This window comes from Sciurus vulgaris, assembly GCF_902686455.1.
Source record: "Sciurus vulgaris genome assembly, chromosome: 4".
Lineage (NCBI taxonomy): Eukaryota > Metazoa > Chordata > Mammalia > Rodentia > Sciuridae > Sciurus > Sciurus vulgaris.
This window is the reverse complement of record NC_136464.1, coordinates 64,865,165-64,882,552: the sequence shown is the minus strand read 5'-3', so window position 1 is coordinate 64,882,552 and position 17,388 is coordinate 64,865,165. Positions and strand designations below refer to the sequence as shown.

The 17,388-nt window shown below is 39.8% G+C and overlaps 1 protein-coding gene across 2 annotated transcripts in view; it reads left to right on the top strand.

Annotated features, from left to right (window-relative positions):
* The window catches only part of ARID5B (AT-rich interaction domain 5B), a 210,773-nt gene that overhangs the window by 158,093 nt on the left and 35,292 nt on the right, over window positions 1-17,388 (top strand). The window contains exons 1-3 of one of the 2 annotated variants that reach the window (XM_079138544.1): window positions 7,736-8,216; window positions 9,677-9,789; window positions 15,797-16,001. In XM_079138544.1, coding sequence (XP_078994670.1) covers window positions 8,213-8,216; window positions 9,677-9,789; window positions 15,797-16,001 — 322 coding nt within the window. In that variant the 5' untranslated portion in view covers window positions 7,736-8,212. Of the gene's footprint in view, window positions 1-7,735; window positions 8,217-9,676; window positions 9,790-15,796; window positions 16,002-17,388 lie in introns of those variants that run through there. The other variant, XM_079138545.1, reaches the window with a different exon arrangement.

Genomic DNA, 17,388 nt, shown 5'->3' with positions numbered 1-17,388 from the left:
GGGCCATCTCATAGCCTTGAGTCAGTGATGACCAGATTTGAATCTCACAAAGGAGATACCTCAAGTTTGATAAAATTTTCAGATACTAACATTTCTACAGAACTGTCCTCCATAACAGGGAATAAAATGCTAAATTGTATCAAAACTCTGAATCACAATTTTTGTTGGTTATTCTAGCTTCAGATGTTAATCTTGTTCTGTCTGCTCTTAAACATATTTCCAAGGACATATCTATAATCATAACATTGAATTGTTGACTAAACCAGCATCGCCCAAGAGAAAGATAATGGAAACCACATGTAATTTATAATATTCTAGAAACCACATTTTTAAAAGGTAAAAAGAAACATGTGGAATTAATTTTAATAATATATTTTATTTAATCTACTATATCCAAAATATTATCATTTCAATATGTAATCCATATAAAATGTTATTAATGAGCTATTTGACTTTTTTTTGTACCAAGTTTTGGAAATCCAGTGTGTATTTTACAATTGCAGTATGTCTCAATTTGGACTTGACATATTTCAAGAGCTCAGTGACACCTGTGGCCAGTGGTAACTATATTGGACACAGAAGCCTTAAATAGCAGAAGAAATGGTTTATCTTATACTGAGAAGAATATCAAAAAGTTCTAACTCCTGTGTTCCTCATGAGATTTACATTAGGGTTTCCAATAGTATCTGCCTGGGTTCCCTTACAACGTGACAAACTCTTGATCCCATTAACTGAGCACTCCAGCTTGCCCTGCTGAGTTCTAATCATCTTTTCATAGTCAGTATACCACCAGGTCCTTGTTGCTGCCTCTCCACCCTGCACCCTGCAACCTGGTTCCTTTCTTTTCTGGTTTTGGACCCTCACTCCACCATTCTGCAGTTTACACGCTCTTCTATGTGATCCATGAGTTCCTTGGTGCCTCAGAAGTGTTTTAAAATCATTTTCCAGGATGGTGGCTTCTGTACCTCCACTGGGGAATGAAACTCAGAGCCCAGTAAGGTGCTCTGTCAAAGGCTGTGCTGGTGTCTTTTAAGGAAAGGGAGATGGTTCACCTGAACAAAGAAAAATGCCTCAGAATCTCAGACATGCAAACATTGCCATCTTTTTACTTTTAAGTAAGATATGATCCTACTTATTACACTATTCTTTCTTATAAGGCAGAAAAGCATATAGAGGAAGAAAAATCTCCTTTCAGTATTGATTACAATTGGATTTTTAAAAACAAATTGGGGTCCTATATTTATTTGATGACCTTTTACTTTTTCTTTTGTGTATGTATTTTAAAAACTGTAATGTCTTTCATAATATATTCATGCAAGTCTGTAATAAGTTAAATATCTCTGTGTTAATCCACATTCACACGTACCAAAAAAAACCCTCTTTCACTTATTTCCAAGTGGGGAATGTTTTCTTTAGAGATGTAGCAAATCAATTATCCTCAACATTGAAAATGGAATATCTCATTTCCAATCCTGGAGAAATAGCTGAACAAGAATGTTCTGTTTATATATGAGTTTAAAAGCTGTTCTGATATTTACTGTTCTTACAAGTCTATTTGATACAAAAAAAAAAAGTAGCTTTCAGTTCTGTGCTGTCATGTTCAATAGTGACACACAGAACATATCAATCATAGACTGGAATGAGTGCATTTATTGATTGTAACAAAAAGAAAAAAGAGAAAGATAAGAGACAAAAAATTTCTCTGTATTTAAGAGGCCTTATCTTTATTAACCTTCAGGAACTGTGGAGATAAAATGTCCTACAAAAGCATTTCCAGAGTCGATCTTTAAACATTCCTTTAAAAATAGACAATTATATTAAGTTAATATGCTGTTCTGATTACATAGTAGCATACTAAGACTAAATCTGTGGTTCACTGCATAGTTTTCCACAGATGGGAGCAAGAGTATTTTGAATGCCTAAGAAAAAGCGCACAGTGTAGCATTGAAAGGACACACTGCAATTGAAATATGGTTGCCTGACTGATTTTCTCCACTGAGAGAGGAACCAGGCACCATGCTCATGGACCTAGAAGTGACTCCTGGATACCTGGCATCTGGAGATATGGACAGTAAGAGAGATGGGTTACCAAGGTGAAAGTGGAGGTTAGCCACTATGACCAAAAAGGGACCACTTTGGGATTTTCTGGTTTGTGACTTCATTAGAAGACCCTGGATCGAGGGGCGGAGCCATAAGATGAGGATGTAGGCATCAGAGCCTCAGTGTGCATTGTGAGCACCTGGATAGTGCTGCCACCGCACCCCTAAGGACCCAGCTACCTCTGAAGGTGTCCTTCCTGCCCTGGGATCTCTGGACAGAGTAGGTGGGCATTCTAAGGTAGAGTAGTTTTCCCATAAGATCCTGACTCTCAGGAAACCAAGGCCATGTTCCCATCCAGGCTGTGGTATGTGGACCCTATTATCACAAAGATGAGAGCATTTTTTCCAAAACAGCCAGGAGTCACTACCTCCACCCCTTTACAAGTGGTAAGGGGGACCCCTGCCCCCATGGTGTCTACTGGGACATAATGTGGGTGGCTGAAACAGAGCAGAAGGAATAGATGAGTACTTGTGAGGTCTGGAATGGATTTCAGTCTCCTTATCTCCAGGATTCTCCCTTTAGCATCTACCCTCTGAAAATCCATCAGATTCTCTTCACACCACCACCGACTCTGAGTATCCTGCATACTTCAGGTGGTCATGAAAAACTGCTAGAATCCCTTTCTTCTTGGCTAGTGTCCTTGTGAACCTCTCTTCTGGACTTTCATAACATTTTTGTAATATGTTGGAACCCACCTTATGATTTTGAAATAACATCTAGATTATATTTGATAATTTCTCTCCCTCCTCAAGACCCAGAGGGAAACAAGGTTAGAAATCCACCTATCTCTGCTGATAAAAACTGACTACAAAAGAGCTTCGCTTGTCTTTTAACACAGAAGCTCATGCAGAAAGCTCCTGTTTTCAAACCAATTAGCAATACAGATGAGCTAGCAAGTCCTGTTCCATTTATGGGATGGGGGAAGGGTAGAAGTCAAATAATCTGTGTTTTTAAGTGTTTCTGAGAAATGAAGACCTCCAGGGCAGAGAGAGAGGGCGGATCAGGAAATAGCTATGTAAATCACATGCCAATGAAATTACTAAAACTTTGATCAGGGGCATTAACAAAGCTCCAGCATTCACAAGTATGAAACTGGAGTGAGTAAGACTGGGCATGTTTTGGAAGAGATTACAAGAGTGTTTACTTACATGGTTTGTTGAGCAGTCAATGAAGTCCATGGCTGTTTTGGACTTACACTGCCCAAGCAGTCCAGGTATGACAAATGTGGTAATACATTCCACTCTCATTAGTGGCTCTTGGGGATCTCAGTGATTCTGACCAAGAGCCAAAATGACTGGACTTCATATAGAGCCAGCTTCAGGGTTTTTGTTTTGTTTGTTTTCCACCCTTTTTCTAACAACTTAAGTGCTCACCCTTCTAGGAGGTAGAACTGGGACCTGGAATCTGTGACAGCGTAGTTCATTGGGAAATGCTAAATTTTAGTTTGTAATTCAAGCAATGTGGGGAAATGATTAGGGCTAAAAACAAACTTAGAAACTTAAAAGTCCAGATCTTCACAAGGGCCTATGGCATCCAGTGTGATCCACCTCATGAATTCCTCTAGAGATCATTCGTCCGGAGTTGGTAGTTGTTCTGGGCTGTGTGGTCCTGGTGGCCTTTGGAAGTGAGGGGCTTTTAAATCTGTCTCTAACATCTGGGTGCACAACTCTAGGCTCATCTTTTTAATGCCTTTATTTGGAAAAAGAAATTAAAGGAAACTGTCAGAACAATTACCAAATAACCACTCTGACTGCATTGTTTTGCCATGACCATTGCTCAAAATTCATTATTTAAAGTTTGAATGCCCTACAAGATCAAGTTGTTCTTGTTAATGGCCCTGTGTGTTAGTATCTCAGACAATACCACTACTTAAGTATTTCTGTTGTGTGTAGAAGACTATTTATAAGAAAAAAGAATAAAAATAAAATGTGTATTTTATGAATTTGCAGAAAGAGTTAACCAATTAAATGGACATTGAGTTTTGACAGGAGTTACATGGAATAAAACTGTGGATTTGAAATAAAAATTTCAGGTATCATTTATGAATTCCTAAGTTGAAATGTTGGCTTTAGTAAAAGCCAAAATGAGAACTGAGAGTTTTTAGTTTTCTTTTTTTTTCCCCCCCAAGTATTTGAAATCTGAAATTCTGTAAGAGATTATCTGTGAAATGCCTTTCTTTTATTACACTCATAAATTTTAGGAGTGGCTTTGATCAAGCATTCTGCCATTCTTGGTTTCTAAATCTTTTACTCATACGTTAATAACTTTAAAAACATTCATCCTATTTTTGTTGGTAGTGAAAGAGGAAGTTTCTAAATAGTCAAAAGGGAAACATTGAAAATAGAACAAAGTAAATGGTAACTAAATTAGGTTTTTTTTTCTTCTTCTTCTTCTTCTTCTTCTTCTTGAAAGGGCAATGTTCCATGCTGGAACTTGCCTGAGTATTTTAAGATTATTGTCTATAAAGAAAATGTACCAGAGAATTGTGATCCTCAACAGAAAGGCATTACAGAAATGCAAAGTATTATCAGGAACACAGACTATACATAGACTAATGTTTGTCAGAACCTAATTCTTCAATCAGTGGAGTCTTGTTTTCTGGCTTGTGCTTAAAACATACACATAGATGCGCATGTGCGGGCACACATGTACAACTTGCAAATTAAATGAGTTAACGCTCTGTCGACTTCCTGTAGCCATTGACCCTGGGGGTCAAACTCTTAGGAAAATTATCCCCGGTTTTCCATTCCCAATTCCCAATCCCCAGTCTCACAAAGAATTTCTCGAGAGAATATGTAGCTGTGTTGGCAACAAAAATCCTCTCTCTCTGCAAAATGGGAAGAGAGAGTTGCTAACTGATGAGTCAATCCAGCTTTTATAGCAGTTTATCTTCATGGTATTTCCAAGAGCATAAATGCTATAAAAAGAGAGAGAGAAAGAGAGGGAGAAAGAGAGGGATGGTCATGACAGGAAGAACACAGTAGAAAAAAAAACAGGAACATTTAAGCCAAAAGCAATTTACTCTGCCAGTAACTGGTTACATTTCCTTTGTTTTATTATTATTATTGTTACAAGAGTCAGGGCTGAGATGAAAGTTTCCCACACCTGCCCTGCCCAGACACACAACTTGTCTGAACTTGTTTTGCTCTGTCGTTGAGAAAATAGCTATAATTCATTAATACTTTAAAATATTTTTTTAAAAAGAAAACAATAGCACAAACATGGATTAGATGTCAGAGTAGTCTGGACTGCTGGAGGTGGCTTGGTTCTCTGTGGATTAACACCTATAGAAGTCACCATGGCTTCACAAAGGTGAATACTTGTTAATTTCTTGTCACTGCGTAAGAGGAACAAATGGGCAATCAGAGAAGATAATTTTTTTTTTTTAAACCAGAGATCTTTTCATTGATTAGGCAGAAGAGTCACAGGCCTGCTGTGAAGGGTAATGTGTATGGGACACTGGCAAAGTTTTAGTGACTTTAATGAAATCCTATCACCCACTGCTGAGTCTAGTCAGACTGGGGGAGATCCTGTTCTCTGTCAAGTCAATGGGATGCTGAGTGCTTGCTGCGATGGACACTGTGCAGTATTTGAGAGTGTTTTCATGCTTGCTGGTGACAGTCACCTCAAGTTAATATGAATATGAATACCTCATTTATGAAGCAGAGTGAGTGTGTGTGTGTCTATTAGAGAGAATTTGCTTAAAGCAGAAACTCTGGATAAAGTCCAGTTGCCTGGGTTGGAATCCCACTACCAATAACCATTTGCATGACCTGAGACAAGTAATTTCATCTCTGCCTCAGTTTCTTGATCTGTAAAATGGGAATAAGAATTCGCACCTCCCTCATTGGTTTGTTGTAAGTTCTAAATGAGTTAGTACATGCAAAGCATCCCAAACAGTAACCAGCACATAGCAAGTATGAAGTATGAGCTACTTTGGTTATGGGTGTGTAATATTGAAAATATCCATGCAAAAAGCACTTACTGAACTCCATGGTGAGCCAGGCCAGGGCAGGGCAGAGTATTATACATATAAGCCCAAATAGATGCATATTTATTGCTTTGCACTGTCACTTATTTAAGAACTGACCAGAGTCAAGTGTGCACCAGGGAGTGCACCACTGGCTTCTCAACAGAGCTTTGTAAATAGAGATTAGTCCAACATATAGCACCAAAGCTGATACAATTCTGGAATCTTAGACTTTTTGTTCTTCCAGTATGTATGTAGCCCTTGGCGTTCAAGAAGAGGGTAGAAACAGGTCCATCCAGGGTAGTTGGAAGGGCTGGAGCTGTTTCTTAAGTAAATGAGTAAAAATCCAGAGCCCACCCTGTTGCTGTGTCACCATCGCATCGTGGTGTGTTTACTTTGAGTCACTGGCCTAGCAAATGATTTGTTTCACTGGCCCCAAGGAGAAAAAGATAAGGCCTGGAAACCAGAAATTATGCTGTCCCCAAAAGCCAGCCCCTCAATCCCAAAACTTCACCTGGGGTCTTTTGACTCCAAAAGGTCTCATTTGTACTATGGGAATTCCTGTCCAGTCCTTCCTGCTCTCCTGCTCCTGGGGCATTGAACATTTGTGCTCTTCAGGGCATTTGTTCATTGCATGTGGGACAAGATACCAAATGCAATGGCTCAACAGTGATCAGGAGCTACAGGCCTGAGGCTTCTATCCCAGTTCACCCTGCAACCTCAAGTCATTGGCTTATGTTCCTTGAGCATCCATGTAAGTCATAAAGGTGAATGCAGTTTTACCAGTGTCCAGAGTGACAAGTATATCAAGTGGTCACATTGGCCAGCCCAGTTCATGAAGTTGCGAAGGATATATGGACATCTTTATTTCCATTAGTCACTTGCTCATTCCATAAATTTATTATGTAATGCCGCCTCCTGAGTGTTGTGCTGGGGCAGATGACAGCTGAATGAACATGGTCCTGCCCTTAAGGACTGACCAGTCCAGAATAATAATATGCCAAAAAACGCAGCCCAAACACATGGAATTTAGTGATATGTTCCATAAGAGAAGGACAGAAAAAAAGTTCAGAGGGGAGGCTGACTGAAAGAGTTGAGTTCGAGCCTTAAGCTACTGGTGGGAATTACCTAACAGTACCTGAGATATACAAGTGCTTGTCCTATTAGGAACCAAAGGTTTTTGCTCTTGATCAGATTCCATTTAGAGTTTCAGTTTATGTGACCAGAATATTTGGTGCTAGTCTGTTCTAAATTTGTAATTCTCAGAATCTGCTGGGGAAGGACTTGTGCTTCTCTGTGTTCTGAAAACAGCTCAAAGAGTTGAGAAAATAGACTCAGTTGGGGGATGACTTCTTGTCGGTTCCTGGAACCTTTGCCTTTAGTATTTAAAATGGCATGTTCAATGCAAGTTATCTTTTTCGAAAAGGCCTTTGGGATTTGAAAGCTTTTCTGGAAATAAATGCCTTTTAGGTTTAAGTGCTTTTCACCAAAATGCTGGGAGGGGAAGATGATAGTAACAAGTTTTAGAACAGAGGCAATATTGTTCTGTGTCTTCTGATGAAATGTCTCGGACCTGCTCCCCAGAGTTCTGTTTGTTTCTGTCAGCTTTTCTGCTGGGCTATTATTTTGATAAGGGACATGAAAGTACATCCTTTCCTCGGGGTCATTAAAGTCTTAACACTTGGGTCACTTGTGGAAACACTTCTGTGCTACACAAAAGTCTTCTAAACAAAATAGTCCACACCCTGGCTCCAGGCTGTGGACTGTGTCAGATTCATGGAACGTGGCATCACGCTCTGTCGGAGGAGCAAGAGGTCAGGATCCACAAAACAGGCCAGATGAAATCACCAACCCCGTGCGGGGAGGTGGAGAGAGCAGAGCCCTCCCTGCCAGTCTGGCAGCTCCAGCAAAGTGCTCAGAGCTCATCCCACACACTCGGTGCTAGTCACTGCCGAGTGTTTACATGAGTAATGGAGCTGCCGGGGGAGGGGAGTTGTAAGCAGAGACCGAGCCTCGCGGGGAGCATTCACAGGGAGGCTGACACACACGGAGTGGAGACTTCAGGGATGTGGCCGGGAAGCAGTCACATGCCGTAGCTTTCATGAACACAGACATCAATCAGGCAGATGTTTGTCGACTGGAATGGGTAATCTCTACTTTCTCTTTGCTTGATTTTGTTTGCGAGCTTGTTTACCTTTGATAATTCCGGGCTGGCTTTCTGGGATGGACTTTCAGATCAACGTTTTGAGGAATGAGATGAGAGCGGGATTGGGAAGGGAAACCTGGGCTCCTGAAACCACTTTTTGAACTTCTGTTTGTTTTTCTCTCTGATTGTCAAGGCAGCTCTCTCTGCCTTGCTGAGCTTCACAACAAAAACTGATATCCCCAGCAGAAAATCAGATTAATAGGATTAATTGTGTCTGTAAAATGAGTACAAGGTAAAAATGTCCCAAACCACGGGTTAAACTGCGTGTCATAAGTAAGATTAACAACAGTTAAGAGGGTTCGTGTTGTTCAGATTCGATATTGTCATAATCATCCCCGAAAAAAATAGAAAGTATGGGTATCTTTAAAGGTCTGGAAGAAGTTGCCGGGGTGAATTCATGAGTTTGGAATTGTTGAAGGGCAGTTTGGTTAGTTGGTTGGTTTTGATTTTGCTGGACTTAAGTGACTGATGAAATCAAATGTGAAGGCTGCTGCCGGACAGTCTGTCATAGCACTCAATAAACAGCAGCCTCCTCTGCCCCACTACGTTTTGTACAGATCCAAAAAGGAACCAAGCTCAACATCAAGGATGAAATAGAACTGATTTATACCTTGTCTATGGCTTTTAAAAAGTGTAATCAGCGGAATCAAGTTAACTGCAGCATAATCTTTGAGGTTTATTTTAAATAACCCTCTAGATCTTCATAAAAAATATATTGAAAAAGAAAACATGCTGATTTAAATGTATCACCTAGATTTATTGAGATTTGAAACATGCTGGTCATGACATTATTAGTAAATACACATAAAAATACTTTGTAGCTTGTTATTGTGAATGACTCTCTCCATAGCTCTCTTTTTCTTCTCTCTCTCTCTCTCTCTCTCTCTCTCTCTCCCCCTTTCTCTCTCTCCTTACTCTGTATGATGATTTGAGAAAATGTTCATGTCTCCAAACACTTTCAAAGGGGGATGTTTTCAAGTGTTAGATTACTATGATACCATAATGGGCTGGCATATCACTAGGTTTCTGAAAATAAGACACAAAACCAAATACAAAGAATGATCATTTAGCCTGGTTCAGGGTTATCTTTCAGCCCCAAATGCTTCTTTTCTAACAGTGGGGAAGAGTATTTTTCTTATCATCATCCTTTAGGCTTAATTTTTTTATATTAAGTAGACATAGTCAAGTGCAATAATTTAGGTTGGGAAAACATACAGAGGGGGATAGTCTACCAAGCTGCAACCCTCCGGAGAGAGAAGCATCTAATGAGAATTGGCTGTCACAGATATGTACATTTCTCTGAACAATTAGAGGAGACCACTGCTGTAAGATTCTGAGTCTTTACTAAGGAAAGTCATGCCAATGAAAATGTATATCAATTATTCTCCATTTGTTTTCAGCGCCAAATCTTAAAGGCAGACCACGCAAAAAGAAACCATGCCCACAAAGAAGAGATTCATTCAGTGGAGCTAAGGATTCCAACAATAATTCCGATGGTAAAGCTGTTGCCAAGGTATGATCATTCACTCCATAGTATTCACTGTGCTGCATCTTTTCGTTTTTCCTTTTCCTCTTCATCTCTCTGCTCTTGTGCCTTGGTGGCAGTTTTCAATTCAGAATCTGATTTTGGTATTCAGAGCCTTTGAAAGCACTATGCCGTGTCTGTTCCCAACATCTCCCCTCCCTGGTGTCTGGGGGTGGTGGGAGGCCGGCATTTTGATTTGTCAACAGAAACGCTTCCCACCTCCCTGTTTGGCCTGTTGGATAAAGGACAGATGATTAAGCACCCACGTCACTGGGGCTGAGATTTCATAGTAGGTGACACAATGACATAGTTTACTCTGCTCGTATCAAAAATAGACCAGCTGAACCATCCTCTTTCTGAAAGTGTTCATCTAAATATGTTTCAGAGATTAGCAGAGGATGAAATTAGAAATGGCTGGAATTAATCTTTTTAGTTATGTACTTTTCAAAGTCACCTCTAATTCACACTAGAATAAAATTAAAGACACATAGCAAAATATTTGTTTGTAAACATATTCTCATATATCCACTTATATGTTTTTAAAGATCTCCGTTAGTGCAGAAAGTCTCAATTCCAGGCCTCCTCTGGTCCAGCCCATTTTGCCTGAGCATTATTTGGAATCTTTAAAGTGTGCACTCAAGTTATTTAGCACCTCAAAAGGTGAAGAGTCACGTCATAATTTTAGACTTATCTTTTTGATTTTTGTGGGATTGGTTCAGATTTCCACGTTCCAGTCACTGGGTGTTTGTGTGTGGGTGTTGTTTCTGAGCCAAAGACAGCAATAATCCATTTGTGACCTGAATTGAAAACCAGATTTGAACTGACAGCAGATTTCCAGATGCAAGAACTGAACTTTTGAAAATGGGAGCATTTGGATTATTGGTGAATTTGGAAGATTTTGCTGCAGGAAAAAAAAAAATGAATTTGGTTCTGTGTTGACAGTCTACCATGTACTCCACCCCTTTCTGGGTACAATAAATGCCCTAGACATTCACATTCCATAAATCTTATCTTCATGTATGATTGTTTCATCAAGAAGTTCTGAAGACTCTTTGGGTAGGATTTCTTCATGCTTCCAAAGGGTTAAAAAGAGCCCAATAAGTAGAAATGTGCATTTTCCAATTGACCTTCTATAGTGAGTGCACATGGATACTATGAAGGACATTTTCCTGTGAACTGGACAGGACTCTTGAGTTGCCTACCTAGGGCTTTGGTTTCCTTGGTCTTAAAGGATGTCAGCTGGAATCGCTTATTCCTTGTGATATGAACATGATATAGTTTGCAAGTTCCTGCGAGATTCTGCAGAGTGGAGCACGAAGGGTTTAGATCTATCACATTCAGCAGAGTGTGAACTGCCCATGCCTCGTGTTGGTGCTGGTCCACGCCTGAAGAGTGACATCATGTGTTTACTCCAGCACATACTGTGCCTGAGTCCAGCAGGAAGAAGCTCCTTCCCTTGTCCTTCGGAGTTACTACCAAGTATGCCTCTGGGGATCTTCTAAAACTCATACAGTTTGATCTGAAAGAACACTGCTTCCAATGTTCCTCTCCATGGAAGGCAGCTCGGACTTACACTCAGGCTCACAAAGCTGAGGAAAATAGGAGCCTGCTCTAAGGATGGGCTGTATTAAGTATCCACTGACTTATTCCCCTTAGAGGGGAGGGAAGTCAAGCCTGAGTTTTCTAAGTGACCCCTTCACCCCACCTCCCACCAGTGCTGCCATTCAGAATCTTTACAAGGGGACAGAGCACCCTTCCATTGTTCATGTGCTATGGTGAATGTCATGCTGCAGTCAGCTCCTGGGGACTGGTCAAATGCATGGCTCCTTTTGGAGTCTTGGATTAGAGTCCTGCCTTGGTCATTTCCAGCCAGTCTGCAAAACCACATCAACTTGCTTAGGAAGATTGGTAGGTGTGAAGTGTGGTGAGCTCGTTTGTTGGTACCTGTCTAAAATATCCTACAGAATGAACAAGCCACATCCGTAACCAGGACAGCTATTAAAATGGCACTTGTTTCCTAAAGTGGTCTTTTCCCATGAAATGTTACAGTAGAGAGTGTAAGCTATGACCATCTGATCATTTTCTGAACTGGAAGCAACATGTTAGGTGACAAAGAACTATTTGACTTTAAGGCCTGTGTGGCTGTTCTTTTTCTTTTTTTTTCAAAAGTGCTTCAAACAGACCATTTCTAACTATGGATAAGTACCAGCTTCCTGCAGCTCCGCACAGCAAAGCACCTAGAGTGGGACCCTCTGGGTTTGTGTTCATGCCTGGTAATTTGCCTGTCACTATCAAAAGGTTGTACTCTCTTCAATGAGTGCATGATGGCAGCTTTGCAAGACCCTGTTTTCCCAGGGAGAGAGGATTTTGTGACTTCTCAAAGAAATGGGGAAAAAGCTACCAGTTCTCTGAAGTCATCTTTAATGCATTCAGCTCAAATCCTGCCTTTTTCCTGGGATCATGTTAAAGCAGCAGATCTGCAGCCCACTTTTGTTCATAGAGCGATCTTCTCTAGATAAAACTTGGCCTAAGTCACTAAAGTCTTATATTGATAGAAGGCAAATATTTCCCTGTAGCTTTCAAGCATTTTCCAAAAATAAGAAGTGTGTAACAGGTGGTTTATATTCAGAAGGAACATAAAGAAGGAAACTATGGTGTGCAATATTTGCTTTCATTTAAATCACAAATGTATGTTGATATTTCACAGATGCAATACTTCCATTATTTTCAATATTTGTCAAGTCATTTACATCTCAGAACTATCCCAGGGATTATCCTTCTTGCTTCACCAAGGAAAACACTGAGGGTCACCCAGCAAATCAGTGGCCAAACCAAGATTAGAACTCTAGCTTGTTTATTACTAGTTCAGCACATCTTGGTGCCCCAGTTAAAAACTAGATTAGTTATAACTCGATCCCATGGAAGGATGTGGTTAATATCAAATAGGTGGTGGTTCATTGAAAACATTAAATGTTGATTCTCTAATTAGTACTTCCTCAATCACTTTGGAAACCCCAGAGCGCTTCATGAACTCAACAGGTGTGTGGTGTTCAGATCAGGAAAAACAGATCTAGTAATTAACTGTCACTATCAAAAGGCTGGGCTTTCTCAAGGTCAACCTGAGGACCAGCTCATGTTTCTATTTCACCTGCACTGCAATAGTTCAGTAGATTAAAATGTTGAGAATATGCTGGGTAAATGTGGGGAAAAGTATAGAAAAGAACTTGGTCCTACCCAGAAACAGAATAATACTCTAACGTGCTCACTTATGTAAACTGAAAAAAAAAAAAAAATGTTATCAAGCTAGTGGGAGATGGAAAGCCTCTGTTTGCTTGTTCGATTTTTACTGATACCTTGGCTCCTTGGGTGCAGCATGCTGGGGCACCCACTGAGATCAGGATGCACTTCACCAGGTAGCACCCTGGCTTCACTGAGAGCCTATGTGTGAAGCAGGGAGTGGGAATGACTTTGGATCTGGTTAGTGCACCCCTGTGTACTTTCTTTCTGTTTCTGGGTGTTTTTGCACAGGTGAGGCAGAGGGTTGAACAACTCTCTAGACATTGAAAAGCAAACCTCATAGTCCCTTAACAGTGGTGCTTCTGACCTAATAATAGAGATGATCTGTCCGTTACCACTGCAGATTTAAGCCTCAGCCTGTTTTTCACACAGCCTTTAGTTCTACTCTTTCTGTACTGGACTGGAGTTTGGAGTGAGACAGACTTGAGCTCCAAACCCACTCATCTGCCCCTCGCCAGCCATTTGACAAGACCATGACCTCTCTCGGTTTCAGGTTCCTTCACTGTAAAATGGTGCTAGATACCCGCCTTTTGCAATCTTTTTGGACATGAAAGTGGACTCTCTGAAGCCCACAGCACTGTATCTAGGTCATCATGGGTGCTCAGTCGATGTTGATGTGGACTTTTCTTCTCTTAGCTTACCTCCAATGGAAGGAATGGAGCTCTTCTATGATTTGAAAAGCGCACCTAGTTTTATATTTTATGTCTCACTTGATAAATCACATTTTTAAGTGGTAGCTTTTGTAATGCCTCATAATAAGATATGATTTTTCAATTAAATTGTTCATTTTGACTGCAGATTTTAACATTTTTATTAAGAATGTCAGTAAAGCATAGTGTTTAAAACCACAAACCCTAGAGAGAGTCTGTGTTCAATTCCAGACTCACCACTTATGAATTTGTGCATATTCACATGAACTTGTACATGTATACATGTTACTCATTCTATTGACCTCAGTTTCCACTTTTCTAATTTGAGAATAATAACCGCCCCATAAGGGCTGTGAGCATGAAATGAAATAATATCTGAACACCTTTTACAATAGACCTTGGCCACATAGTAAACACTCAAAAAGGGCTGAAAAGCAATATAAATTAAAACTGGAGTGATTTTATGAGCCATCAAATTATACATTTCATCAGAACTTTGGACCCAACAACCTAAAATTTGGCAGTGAAAGATGATGACAACATAAAGTTTCACAGGATGTTTGCCTTCATATAATACCACAAAGTACTCAAGTATGAGAAGATCGAAAGTAAAACTTCTACATGGAGAAAATGTTTTAATCTCATTTCCACAGCCCCTTAAAAATTAAAACCTTATCTAGAGGTCCTACTGAATGATTTGTGCATGAGTTTTACTTTTCCAGGACCGGTTTAACCACATTAAACTGATGCGTTCACTTGAGAGAATAAGCAATAAAGAAAACCCTTGTAGAAGATGCTTTCCTTTAATACATAAGTGTAGTCTTTTATGTTCTTAGTGCTTAGAAAGAGGATCTGCAGGGAAAGAAAAAAGGGTTCAGAAATCTGAAATGGAGAACACTGTAGAATCTGTGGGACATTTTTATTCATAACATTTCCTCAGCACTTGCCCTCTTCCTGCCCGATGTTAGATATGGAGATGTAAAGAATATTGGAATGTACACATTCCCCATGGGCGCACTTGAACTCCAAGTCTGACCCTTTGTACTTCCCCCTTTTACAATTAAAATAGCTCAGCAACTTAGCGTTATATTTAACAACCATCAAAGGCCTCTTGTAGAACATGGCAGCTAGGAGGGAACATTAGGTTAGCAGCTCCACATGCCGAGTTCCATATCCGCCTGTAGTGTGGAAGGAGGAACATCTGGAGCGCCTACCACCATTTATTTCTTAATCATGGAGCTTTTCACTCACTCTTCTTGAATTTTTAGCTGACCTCTACTCTTTCTTTTGTGGCAAGTGAACATCTTCTATTATATTCTCAGAGCTGGCTGAAAAGCAAGAAGTCCTCGTTAAAGAGTGGGATCTTTTGTTTCCTACTGAGGGTATATTCAGGCATCACCCTTAGGTGACAGACAGCAGAGACCCGGCTGATATTCTTGCTACCAGTATCTGCTGGCATTGACTTGTTTTTCCAGGTTGCTAGCAAGAATAGCAACAAGATAAGTTTACCAAACTTGTCATTCATTTTGATACAAAGTGTTACAATCTGGGACAATTTATTTAGAAAGCAAAGTTTGTTCAAGGACACTGATGGTACCCCTTAGGGAAATAAAGATGTGTCAAAGAACTCAAAAAATGTTCATACAAACACTAACTCTGGTTTTGCATCAGCATACTTGTAGAGAGTCTAAAAGAAACTGGTGTAGTTAAGCAAACTATAGCCCACTGGCCACCTGTTTCTGTCAGTAAAGTTTTATTGGAACACAGCCACACCGGTTCATTTACATATTGCTCTCGGGCTAGAACAGGGTAATTACAACAGAGACCATAGGACCCAGAACCCTAGGATATTTAACATGTGGCCCTTTACAAATTGGCCATCCCCTGATCCTAGGATAGTTCATATTCAATGATACTTCTAAAAAGCCATTCCAGGGCAAGAGTAACTTACTGATTCATCCTTCCCACTCAGGGAAATGTCACCAGCCATCTTTGTAAACCCTGCAGTGCTGTGCCTGATTCGATGTGGTGTATTTTCTGTTTTGCAGGTGAAATGTGAGGCCAGGTCAGCCTTGACCAAGCCGAAGAATAACCATACAAATTGTAAAAAAGTCTCCAATGAAGAAAAACCAAAGCTGGCCATTGGTGAAGAGTGCAGGGCAGATGAACAGGCCTTTTTGGTGGCACTTTATAAGTACATGAAAGAAAGGAAAACGCCAATAGAACGAATACCCTATTTAGGTTTTAAACAGAGTAAGTATACTAGTTTTCATTTCTGAAATATCAAGATTGCTTAAATTCTTTGAAACGGGGAAAAGAAGTTTTGTTTTTTGGTTTGTTTTTTTTTTTACTTGGAATTATGTTGAAATCCAAATCTGGGGATGGTGTTCTCTGTTTATACTAAATCTCCAAATTGTCCCAGCCAAGAATTTTTTCCCTGCCTCTTTCCGCTACATTGTTCCCTTCTGGGACAGTTGCAGTGAGATATTTATAGGTTTGAATCCACTGATTATGACTGGAAATAGACATGTTGAAAGTTTTCTCATTTTCTGTTTTGTCAATCTTGAGTGTCTGTAACGCCTTTCTTGTGAGATAATAATATGACGTAGCCTTATCAGGCCAGATGTTGCCTGTGAAAAAGACAGCTTTTTAAAGATGGACAAAACAACCACAAAGAGAAAAACACATTTCCTATGCCCCCAATTTGTTAAAAGATAACAAAAATATGACCTCAGGGGAGACAAAGAAATATATAGATTTGAACCAGAGGTCCCAGTTTTGAATAACTTTGAGATATACATCTAAGTATCACTGTGTATAAGTAGACCAGGGATCTCAGAGCCCAGCACAATTTCATACCAAAAAGAGGAGAAATGCTGATGTTGCCCTGAGTTCACAAATGAATATATATTTTGCCTCTGTCTGGATTTAGTGGTGCACAAAGCAATGAGCCTCTGGCTTGAAATAGTATTTTCTCTAAACGCATCTTCCTAGATTAAAACCATGTGTCATTTTGATGAAGAATGTCAAACCTGTATGTTTTACATAACAATTTACATACCTAATAGCAATTGGCACTGATTGCAAGAGAACACTCACAGCCATTATAAACTTATATAACTACGAATGATTACAATGTTTGTCTGAAAACTGGTTGCTTGAAATAGAAGTAAAATTAATGTACTATGAACAGCTTTGTTGCATTATGCATTGGTTCAGATTAAATCAAGGCCGAGGCAGGGCTCTTGATAGCTTTGAAATAGTGCAAGGTTCAATGAGGCTTTGCGAACACGTTGTGTCAAAGAGCCTTTTTTTTTTTTTTTTTTTTTAATTTTCGTTTGATTCATTTCCCTTACCAAGGAATGACTAGAAGTTCAATTTTCCCCCCTCTTACAAAAGAATCAAATCTGTAGCAGTCACATTCCATGGTGTTTGGTACAAATGAAACAAGGTTGCTGGCAATTGGGCATAGTTGTTTAACAGTATAAACATGTACAAACCCAACAAAGAGAATCTGGAAAAAAACCTATTTGCAACATCACACAGGTAAATTAGGGAATTAAGTGGGCTCATGACTCAGTTGCTTTATGAATGAACATCTTCCTTCCCTTTGACCTGTTGTGAGGTGGTTGCCTCACAC